The sequence below is a fragment of the Tachysurus vachellii genome, chromosome 11, assembly GCF_030014155.1.
Source record: "Tachysurus vachellii isolate PV-2020 chromosome 11, HZAU_Pvac_v1, whole genome shotgun sequence".
In the NCBI taxonomy this organism is placed as follows: domain Eukaryota; kingdom Metazoa; phylum Chordata; class Actinopteri; order Siluriformes; family Bagridae; genus Tachysurus; species Tachysurus vachellii.
This window is the reverse complement of record NC_083470.1, coordinates 9,828,294-9,840,626: the sequence shown is the minus strand read 5'-3', so window position 1 is coordinate 9,840,626 and position 12,333 is coordinate 9,828,294. Positions and strand designations below refer to the sequence as shown.

The 12,333-nt window shown below is 37.5% G+C and overlaps 1 protein-coding gene across 3 annotated transcripts in view; it reads right to left on the bottom strand.

Annotated features, from left to right (window-relative positions):
• Positions 1 to 12,333, bottom strand: part of LOC132853336 (kazrin-A-like) — a 40,405-nt gene that overhangs the window by 16,016 nt on the left and 12,056 nt on the right. The window contains exon 1 of one of the 3 annotated variants that reach the window (XM_060880992.1): positions 7,247 to 7,492. The exons of the other annotated variants lie outside the window; for them this stretch is intronic. Within the exon in view, the coding sequence (XP_060736975.1) occupies positions 7,247 to 7,277 (31 nt within the window). The 5' untranslated portion in view covers positions 7,278 to 7,492. Of the gene's footprint in view, positions 1 to 7,246; positions 7,493 to 12,333 lie in introns of those variants that run through there. 3 annotated transcript variants of the gene reach the window in all.

The following is a 12,333-nucleotide window of genomic DNA, read 5'->3' as shown; positions in this document are numbered from 1 at the left end:
CTGTATCTGTGTGAATGTAAGAACTCACAAATATGGAGTGTGATCATCCAAATCAGTTATTCAGTAATGTGTAACATGTTTCTTAATATTATTCTGGAGAAAAAAAACTCTTGTAACAGTTGGAACTTAGAAACTGTGGGGGGCAAAAGGATGAAATTACAAAACAAAGAACTTAAAAAAAAATACCATTTTGTAGCTAAGGCTACACTAATGAGCCAAAAACACAGCATGAAGCTTCAGATAAGAGTCGATTTGTTTTTCTGTGTTCTCTACTGGCTCATTTTTTTCCTTCAAAAGTGCAGACAGACCCTATTACCAATAACAGTGGCATGTCACAACCATTTACGTTTTTTTTGTAATACAGGAAATAAATCTAGAAGCGTTCCCTGCTTTACACTGCGTGCTGTTAATATGCAGAGGCCAAGGACTTAAACGGCGACAAAAAGGCCAAAGAATGCCTCACAAGCATAAAATATGGTTTGACAAGTGAAATGGTCTGAAATAACTGCTTCACCTTGGATCCTGACTCTCTGAGGCTCCATGACAAATCAGGCTGAATGTGGTTTACTGCACTGGCTAGCCACGCTGATTCATGACGCTACAAACCTTTCCTGAAAGCCAGAGCGACGTGGGAATTGTTATTATGAGACCTTGACAGCTCAACACTGACAAAGACAAAATGTACAAGTAGCATAAATCTGATCAGCTGTACAGCACTGCCAACCTGCCAAAACATGATTCTCTTATCTTACACATGTGTGTGTGTGTGTGTGTGTGTGTGTGTAATTGTGTGAGTGCACGTATGTTTTAGAGAGGTGCTTTGTTGCTCTGGTGACATCTCAGCAATTTAGCTCTGGAGAAAACTATTTCACTATTGATCTTTCTGTTGCTCTCTCCCTCTGTCTCTCTCTCTCCCTTTGTCTGTCCGTCTGTCTCTCTCTCTCTCTCTGTGACTCGCTTTCTGTTGCATGCACACTTATAAACTATCCCTTCAGCCTTTAATGGGCTGTGTGTAATATGAGGATCACTACTTACACGAGCAGAGGACAGAATGGCTCCAGTCATGTTTACATAAGAAGATGGTGCTTTTCTCAAGTAAATATAGACCCTCAAAATCAGTAAATTTACAGCAAAATCAACTTGACTCAAGACTAAGTCAAGACTAAGTCTACTTGCGTATCCATTAATAATAGGTGGAACAATTAGGGCATATGACTGATTTGTTTCATTTTGGATCCTGTCATTTGAAAGCCTACCCTGGCCATCATGTGCCTTCCTCCAAAGAGCATGTGGCATCTCTCAAGATAGAATCTATCAGTGCATCCTGGCATTCTATGTCATTTTGTAGTATAAATAGTGTGAGTAATGTGTTCCCACTTAAAATTCCAACAAGAAGAAGTGCACTTCAAGTACCTGGATGATGCACTTATTCAAGTGAAGAAACAAAGTGTGGAATGTTGGACACTTCATGCACTCAACACTCACAGCTTTGCTTACATAGTGGAAGAGCCGCAGGGCTACCAGGTGCTGATGCTGGGTGAAAACATTTTCAAGATGGCAGATGACACTCTGGACAGGACATTTTAGAAAGCCCACAAATAACATTTTCAAGGTTCACGGAGTTTTGCTAAAGCTAGTGGAGTTGCATTACATGCACTAATGTGCATGTAATCCATTTCAGATGATACTATCCTTCTAACTAAAATTCATCGAAGAGATTGAGCACACACAGTTGAATGTTGAATTATAGTATTATATCCCTTCATATAATATGGAAAAAAAATGGTGTGTGCGTGTCTGTGTGTGTGTGTGTGTGTGTGTGTGAGAGAGAGAGAGAGAGAGAGAGAGAGAGAGAGAGAGAAAACAAAAGAAAGAAAGAAAGAAAGAAAGAAAGAAAGAAAGAAAGAAAGAAAGAAAGAAAGAAAGAAAGAACAAAGAAACAAAGAATCAAACATAAATGTAAATCAAGATCAAAAAGTTGAGTATCCATTAATAAAAAAAACAGAATGTATTGGGATATACAATATACTGGTATCATTTCATTTGTCTTTTGAACCTCCCCAAACAAACAACAGCCACTATTTCAGTACCACATGTCCTTCTCCAAAGAGTATGAAGCATCTCTTATGATAGCAAGCCTAAAGAAAGAAAGAAAACTTCCTGAGCTGAAAGGCCAGAATCACTATAGTGTAAAAAGACTATAAACCTTCATGTGCACGTGACATCTTTTTGAATGCCACCCACACATCATTACTGAACAGATTGGTGTGTCTGGAGGAGAGCGTTAACTGCTTGGCTTTGTTTATGTGACCTAGCAGACAACAGATTGGCAGTAATGCTCCATCACTGGAGACTAAAGAACTCTGCCAACTATTCTCTCGTAATCCCTAAGATACTGGCATTACGTGCTTCAAGACTTTAACTGTAGAACTGCACAAAATATTCGTAATGGGTTGTTTTATTTGGTATGCCATTTTATCAAGGGTAAGAGAGGACGTATAGGATTGGTAACATTAATGACAACTAAAAATAGCCTAAAAGCTTTAAAAAATAAAAAATAACAGCATAAATATTATAACATCTTTAACTGAATCTTAATGCTTGTCATTTAACATTTGCAAATACTGGATTACTATTTCATTCACCTTCAGTAACTGCTGTATCTTGATCTGGCTTGTAGTCCATCCTGCACACACATTCACACCTGGGGTAATTTATCTTAACCAATCCACCTACTGGCATGATTGTGGTTGAGCACAAGGTCAGCAGCTGAGAGGGTTAATGGCCTTGCTCAACGGCCCAAAAGTGGCAGCTTGGCGATGCTGGACTTGAACCTCCAACCTACTGGTCATTGACCCAAAACCTTAGTCATTAAAACTCCACTGCTCACAACAACAATAACAACAGTTCAAGATTAAACCAGGTTACTGTGAGGTGCCACTGCCTCTGCACCACAGTACAGACTGTACTAACAGTATTATTTCATTATTAAGTTTTGTTTGGAAGCAAAATTATCCAGTGAATGGTTTTAGCATCTGACGTTGCTTACATAGCCAAGCTTGCTTTACCCTTTAAGACATTTTATTTGAGCCGGACAGAAGGCCACATGCATCCAATTACTCACCAACAAAACTAAACATAACCAATCCCATTGAATAAGGGAAACCACTTTGTGACTATGTGTGGAAAAACATGACTCCAGGCTTTCTAGAAGCTGACCATGGTGGCAGGCCTTGATTCATGCAATCATGCATTTAATGCCACCTCCGTGTTAAGAGACTGCACAGTGAGATTCAAAAAGTAGGTCAACATACTTAAGCTAGTCACATTAGTCTCATGAAATGAACTCTGTTAAAGAGCTGCCATGACAGCACAGATGGATTTGGTCATGGACTTCCTGTTGGAAAAAAAACGAGGAATGAGCAATCAGTGTCACTGTGAGCGTTGAATCATGGGTAAGTTACACTGCTGTAGTACATTTATACATAGTGTTACAGCTTTTCTCCTAGTCCTGAGTTGCCTGTGACAACTAGTGTGTTAGTGTTAGGGGTTTCGTCCACTTACTAACTGGGATAACTGGAAAGAGTCTGAAATGCTCAGTGTTATTAGTGGCTGTGTACAGTAAACAAAAAAAAGGAAATATGTGGTCAGTCACAGTTAAGAGAACATATTACGTCCTGTTTACATATGAATATTATGTTTCTCGTCAAAACGTGATTTCATTGCATTCTACTAAACTTTATTTAAACAAGTTTCTAATTACTAGATTAAATTATGTAGATTGTGCCTGATTGATTCACGTACTGTTAAAGTAAACCAATTATGTTATGAAATCTTGCAAGGCACTGAAAGTAAATCACTATAGTATTTACAATAACATTAACAATAATGTGGCTGCTACGGAACGCAAAAAGAAATCATTCTGGGTGTACAAAAACAAACTGTGCTAATGTAACTCGATTCAATCACATGGAACCGATGTAGACATATGAATTAAGTAAATTCAGAAAGCCTTTTTTCCCCCCAGTGTACCATACATGCTGTTTAAACGATTTGTGGGAGCTGGTGTAATCTATGGCGGGTTTTGAAAGCGTTTTATCAGAGGCTTTGTGTATACTGAAATCCTAAACCCGTTCATAAGGATGTACAGAAACTGTCATACTCTGAAACATGCACTGTAATAACAAAAGAGTGGAGAGGGTTAAAAAAGATAACAAAGCAGTATATAAACACAAGTTTCAGGCCAGCTGGCAAAAGTAACAAGTTGTGAATCAAACTTGTACACAAAATGGATAAATGACCTTAGTTTGCATCGTATACAATAGAATGAGGTTTACCATCTGCTTTCACAAAATGTCTGCATTACTTGAATGTCATTATGCTTAATGCAACTGCTTAATGGCAAATTGAGCCACAGGCCTATAATTACAGAACCTAGAAAATAATAGGTTTTATACCACAGCGCTGTTGAATTCCTGAAACTGATTGGTCAGAAGGTGATTAATGTTCTATAACAGCAGCTCTCACAACAATGCTGGATGCAAATCATAGGTTTATATTGTAATGTGCTTCTTATAATGCAACTTACATTGCAGCCACTTACATAGTGTAAGTTTAATAGTAAGCAGATAAAATAACGTTGTAGTTTGGATTAAGATTAAGATTCCTTTGAGGAGGCATTTGTTTAACATTTATGGGCTTTGTAACAGAGACCAGAGCTGTTCTAAAGATGGAGGACCTTGTACTTTCTCAGTAAGATGACATTTTTCTTGCTTCAGTTGCTTCGATAAAAAGAGAGCGAGAGAGCGAGAGAGAGAGAGAGAGAGAGAGAGAGAGAGAGAGAGAGAAAGGTAAAGAGCCTGCTGATGGAAAATCTGCACTAATCAATGACAGGAACTTTTAGTGGATGTTACACAACATAAAATATAAAACTATAAACTAAAAAATTGTAATCTTGTCCAGATTCTTAGAGTATGAGAGTTACAGGAAAATATAGACCAACCCCCACCCCACCCCTCAATGATGTCACTTGTGTCATTTGTATTCGAGTCAATTTGGTCAGAGCAAATACCTTCTCTTGATTAACTATGAACTATTAAACCACTACTAGCAAATTAAGAAAAAAGAATTTACATTATGTGTGTTTTGCTTTTTTAATCAATTTATGAAGCTACTGTAAATTTAAACAAGTAAATTACAATATACAATTTAGCAATCTAATTCAAAAACAGTACATTGTAATTTGCTTGTATTTCAATCACCAACATAATAACTGAAATCAGTTTCTGAGACGAGTAAGCATTCAATTTCAACTAATTTATCATCAACTACAGATGTTGCATCCACTGATTTCATCTTGTTTTCTTACTGACACACCATCAACCCTGAAATTCAGAGCTCACAGAAAATCCAGAGTTTGTGGTGGCGTTCACGTGCACTCAACTTGAAAACAGAATACAATCTAAGAAAAAAGAACAAACCTGAACTGCACTGGATTTGTGTGGTGAACTTAATGAACTTATTTAAATAAACTCTTTTATTTTGATCATATCAGATTTAAAAGTTCCAGTATATTGACTTTACATTAGACTTTGTTACACTTATTTATAATCATGTGTCAACTAACCATAAAATTAGGCTTCTTTGGTTGAGCTAATAAATTTGCTCATTAGCTGGTGAGAAAGCAGCAAAAAAACGTGCTACACTTACACATTTATACCATTGACTAGGTTTATAGAAGGCAATGATACAGATGAGAAAATGGCAGAAAACCATCAATGGGTTAAGATTTTTAAAACAGCACAAACTGCTGCATTCACCCATGAGGATCCAGTCTGTATGTATCTCAGATGTATTTGTTCATTTTTGCGTATTCCATAGCAAACAATCTTTGTTTCCCTGAACGCACGTCATGCAAAAGAAATACACTTTGGGGAATGAATGCTGCACACACAATGCTGCATAAAAGGACAACTCATTATTGCTGTGGCTGGTTTACTGCTTGACTAACATCTAACATCAAATCAGGGCTTTGCTGGAGACCTTCTTTCATTGGTTATGGTGCTAAGCTTGAATAAAAGGATTTTGATGATCATTTCGAAGCTTAGTATTGTCGCACGATATATCAAGGCACCCATCTTGTTCCTCCCAAATAATATTTAATTAGAGTTCAGGTTCAGTAGGGAGGTTTGGTTTCAGCATATATGAATATTAATAATGTGTTAAATTTATATACTGCCTTTCTAACACTTTACTGAGGTTCTGTTTTCTAAGCATCTGAGGTCCTTCTTCACGTTTCTAGCTTCGACTATTTAGAATATGGAAGGCTGCAATCAAACTGGCTCCATGCACTTCCTTTTCTACACACTTCTGTGTGCTAATATCAGTACTAGAACAAATGTCTGAGAATTATCACAGAATCCTGTCTTTAAAAGTTGACATGAGATTCAAGCAATGTAGAATTTTTTTGAGGATAGTCTTGATTATGTTTGTCAGCAGGGCATGGGAAAGATCTGCCTTTGGTCATCTTCCATGTCAGTAAAATTGCCTCATTCGCTGAAAGCAGTCAGTTCTTGGCCATATTTATTGACAAAACATTCCAGACCCACTAGGAATGTCTCTTCTACGAGGCCAGTTATTTAAGCAGAAAAAAGAACCGGACCACAACAGGCGATGAATAAGCACAAATGAGCCACAAGAGAGTATAAAATCCCAGAGCGATTTGAGGAGGAGATGAAAACATGAAGTTTTAGCTAAAGCCAAGACAGTTTATGGTGTGGTGTACAGAAAGTGATCACAAAGCTGTGAATCTTAGGAGCTCAGAATGTAAATCAACTAAAATCACACTTTATTTTTCAAAAACTACATCCAAAGCCCTAAACGTTTGTAACATGTGAACATGTGAGTGCACACAATTCATTATCACAGACAATCCCTGTATAGGTTGATTCTGAATCTCCTTATTGTTCTCTTATCACTACCTGAGTGTGAATGGAAACGGGTTTTGAATATAAACAGTATTTGCTTTAGAAGTGTCTGATACCACAGTTTAAAAGTAAACAGGTCCAAAGATCGAAACAGTTTTGATGTCTCTGTGCCTTCAGGCACCACCCACCTCCAGTCTCATTCACCTCACACAGAGTGTAATCATTCATTCAGATCGTTTAAACCCACCTCATATGTAATCGAGACCAATGAACATTTCAGCCCTCTCTCAGGACAAATGGCTATAACGGCAGCTACTCACCGGTTTTCCTCTCCTCTCTGACCGACTTCATTTCACACTTTCTTCACAGCACTTTTCCAACATCGGCTACTGGCAATCCATTTTTAACAATTACAACACCAAAGCGTCATCGGACCTGTGACCACCAACAGAGAACCAATCATTAAACTGTGTTCTTCTCTGTCTGTTGGCTTTTCTCTCTGTCTGTCTCTCTGTATTGAGAGCAGCAACCACTAGAGTTTCTTCACTCCTCCCCACACACCCTCCCTGGCCCTCTCTTTCAGACTAACTGGGAGGGACATCATGGAAATAATGCCGTAAAGTCCAACACACACACAGGTGAGGGAAGGGGTGGAGCTGGAAACATGGTGTAGAATTACAAGCAGGTGCATTCATTCTCTTCTCTGCTTCTCTTCTCTTTCTTTATTTCAATAGATACAGAAAAAAAACATTCAACCTGACTGTGAAAGTTCATATTTATTGTTTTAATATTTTTAAATAACATAAAACAGATGTTAGAGCAACCGGGGGGAAAAAACAAAAAAATTGTGGTTGTGTCTTTCCTTTAAGTCTTTAATCCTCAGATTGGAAAACAGTGAAAACCAAAACTCAACACTTAGCAAATAAGAACATATAATCTACTTCTGGAAAAACAAAACAAAACAAAACAAAACAATATAATGAGACCAGAATGGATAAAATTAGAATCTGAGAACGAGTGAGTCACTGTCTGACTCACTGACTCACTGACTCACGGAGTCACTCACTGTCTGACTCACTGACTCACTCACTCACCCACGCACCCACCCAGTCACTCACCCACTTACTCACTCTCACCCACTCACCCACTTACTCACCCACTCACACACTCACCAAAGTCACTCACTCTCACCCACTCACTCTCACCCACTCACTCAATCACTCACTCACCCACTCACTCACTCACCCACTCACCCACCCACCCACTCACCCACCCACTCACTCAGGATCTGGAGACCATCCCAGCAGCAGTGGCTATGTCGCAATCTTTCTTAGCTAATCCACCTACTTACATGTTTTCTGGGAGGTGCAAGGAAACTGGAAAACTTTGAGGAAACTGACTGCGACACAGATAGATCATGCACAGATACTTCACACAAACTGTAACCCGAGCTCAAGATCAAACTTGGGACCCTGGAGCCGTGAGAAGGCCTGTTTAACCTCATTCCTTTAGAACTGGTTTTGTAATCTGTAATATCTGTTAAATTGTTTTCTATAGCCACCTTTGTGTAGAGTTTAAACCACTTGATACCTTAATAAAATAATTGTGTGGGTAGTTGTGTAGGATTACTGTAGATAGAGATTTTCTTGTATTAGGAGGAGTTCTAACCACAGCGGCGAAGCTAATGAAGCTTGTTGAATGAACTAAAGCCAGTTCTACATGACAAGCAATAAAGTATACAATGAATACTCACAAAATGGGGTCTGTGACTCTGTTATTTTGTTATCTATTTTTATTATTCAGTTACAGTGATGGGAAATACAACCTATCATTATTATAGCTATTACATTTATTAATGAGTTATTATACCCAATAACATGTTTGACTGGTCTGTTACATTGGATGGGTTTATGCTATACCTCAATTACTCAAAAACAAGTAAGCATATAGAAAAAAATAACTCTGTCAGTAGAAAGCTCAGGAATAAAAAGCTGTACTGCTCTAAAAAATAGACAATATATTCTTACATAACATCTTTTGTATGTAAGAAAGATAATAACAGTACTGAAGGGGTCTGAGGCATTTACATTAAATTACAGTTAATAGGGTCCCTGGTTACAAGAAATGTGAGAACCTGTGATATCCAGGATAGGTTTGTGTGAATGTCCTGCAGATTTACAAGGTTATGTGAATGGATTATGTGAATGACAGATAAGGTGAAGGTTTATCTGTAATCTGTGTCCAATCTGTGTTCTCACGTTTTTTTTAAAAATCTCAAAAGACTGTAACACTATTTGCATTTCTTATTTTATAACAGTAAAATATTGACCAAAAATTATGTGATACTGCATAAATATATACCATGTTTTCTTTCTGTGCTTAGAAGCAGAGGTCTCCGAGACCACTCCGGTATGTAGAATAACATTTCTATTAAGTGAACACTGCTACATATAAGATAATTCATTGCAGGAAAATACCAGCATAATAAGTGGTTTCTCAATGAGCTGCCTCACTGTGTGAGTTGCCATGACTGCAAGGACTGCAGATGTGTACGAGTAAAATTTCCTTTCATTTTGCACTGGGTTTTCTGCCACTGTATATGCTATACAAGAATATAATAAATCAAAGCGCAGTCTGAAAACCTACCATAAGACAGAGATGGTGGTGTGATTGTCAAGTTTCTGCAGTGTTCCATCTTGCTGATTGACAATGTAATTTAGCTGTGAAACATTTACGATTTCATGTACACATATACACACATAAAGATACACACCAACTGAATTGCGGGAAAAAAAATGAAGGAAAGCTGTACCCATATACAGCTTAGGCTGAATGTTTATATACAGTACACATAAGCTAAACATGTTCAATCTCAGTTTCTCGCCACTCCACACATTTCATGTTGCAATACAATTCTTTTGGCAAGTCAATCTGTGCATCTTCTGTGTTCACATAGGTAATAAGGTAATAAGATATACTTGGGCTTTTGGTTCACAGAATTCTAGCTTGCTGTGTCTTTAAACTGTCTGGAAGATTCCAGAAATTGATGTAATGACAAGCTTCTAATTGGCCGATTATCGTAAGTAGGTTAGTTAATTCGGAGTCACTATAAAAGGGCTTAAGAAGTCTTATTCACCATTTGAAAATCCATGCAACTCACCCAAGGACTCTGACCTTCACAAGTCTGGTTCCTCCACAGAAGCATACTGAATGTACCATTGTTAAAACAACTATATGCAAATGTAAAAATCTTCAGACTAAGCAGACAGAAAATATTTAAGAAGACAGAAAATAAGTACAAAAGAAGAATGAATTTTGAAGTTCTATATCACCATGACCTGAAAGGCTGTTTAGCAAGGAAGAGGCCCCTTCTAAAGACAGGAATAAAAAGGCCAGACTAAAGATTGCAGATGATCTCCAGCCTGTGGGTGTGTGTAAGAAAAAGTGTAAGGCTTTTAACACTAGAACACTATCCAAACTGTGAAGCATGGGGGTGGTGTCATCATGCTTTGGGGTGTTCTGCTGGTAAATGCACTTTAGCACACTATATAGCATTATTTAAGAAATGACATTATGAGGAAGGAGTCTCAAAATACTGAAACAAATCTTCCAGACATCAGACAGAAAGTTAAAAAAAAATGTTCACTGAACTCTAAAAGCATATCTGAGTGTCAGACCACCTCTGTCAGTAGGAGGGGAAAATTTCTGTAATGTATTGTGAGAAACTTGTGGAAGGATACCCCATGATTTTGATTTCAGTTCAAGGAATTAAAAGGCAATGGCTACAAATACTGTACTAGCAAAGCATATGTATGTATGTATGCATGTAGGTATGTATGCATGTAGGTATGTATGCATGCATGCATGTATGTATGTATGTATGCATGCATGTAGGTATGTATGCATGTAGGTATGTATGCATGCATGTATGTATGTATGTATGCATGTAGGTATGTATGCATGCAGGTATGTATGCATGTATGTATGTATGTATGTATGAATGTATACATGTAGGTATGTAGGTATGCACGTCTGTATGTCTGCAGGTATGCATGTATACATGTATGTATGTATGTATGCATGTATGTATGTGACCCAGTTAAAACCTTATATAGTTAATACAAGCTCTTAGCTATTATTTTGAGATGCCCCTATGTGTTACCACAGGAAATGTATAATGAGAAAAGTGTGGAGTTTCAAATTAAGTGTGAATATCTGTAGCTTAAGTGTATGTAAACGTAAATATTTGCCCTTAACTGTACTTTAGTGCTGTCATTTTTTTTAGTTATTCGGTAATTAAAACGATAAAAGCAGCAGATAAAAATGGCAGTGAGTACCACAGGAGGTGGGGAGAAACTTCTTGCTGTCGTAGGAGGAAAACAAACACTAAAGCTTCATACTGTTTTGCTGCCCATGTGATATGAGTATGTACACATAATAAATATTGCTAATATTATAAGACACCATGCTGGACTAGAGAAGTCATAGATGATGATGAAATGAAAAGATACAGCAATTCACCAGCCAATGTGAACAGATATACTTAGCCTTTTTTTGCAATTACAGGTGGGACATAAATTAATGTACTAATGTATTACTGTTTTGGACATTGTATTATCTTGTCTCAGTTCTTAGTAAGATCTTACTTCTGTGATAAGTACCAGCCATGTATTGAAATAAATACACTCAAGTCTGAAGGAAAAAAAAAATCTAACGCTCTCTGTTGTTATTTTCCTCTTTGTAATAACAGTTTTCTTTGCAGTCCTGCAGCTGTGCAGGTGAGCAAAAGAACAAATGTATAGCTACTTACACAGAGCCAGTAAATGACTGTTACAGGTAGGGAAGTGGCAGTGTTTACTGATTGGAAGGACTACTAATTACTAATCAGAAGGTGGTAAGTTCAAATCCCAGTACCACCAAGCTGCCACTTCTGAGCCCTTAAAGCAAAGTCCTCAACTCTAAACTTCTGGAAAAGGATGTCTGACAAATGCTGTAAAAAGTGAGATTGCTGACACTCCATACATATAACCATATAACCATTTGATGAAGTTGGGTTTCGCAAACTGGAATATTGTGTGCTTCATCCAGACATACAACTTTAAAAGTCCCAAAACATGCCAATACACTGGCAATAACTATTGTGTTATTATTCAGTTATTTATTTTAAAGTAACTACAGAGAAAATAAGGGGTTAACCTCTTTAGATTTCAGTCTGTGTTCCCACATTAAGCTGAGTTTAAGGGATTTTTTCTGTGGATATGATAGAATGTTAAGTGGCAACCTGAGTGCAATAGACCTCATAAAGAATACAACAAAAAATGCAAGGTTACAACACAAAAGACTCAACCACTTTGCTTTGGAAAGGTACAAACAGTATTCAATACAGTATTATGCTTATTTTTATAGG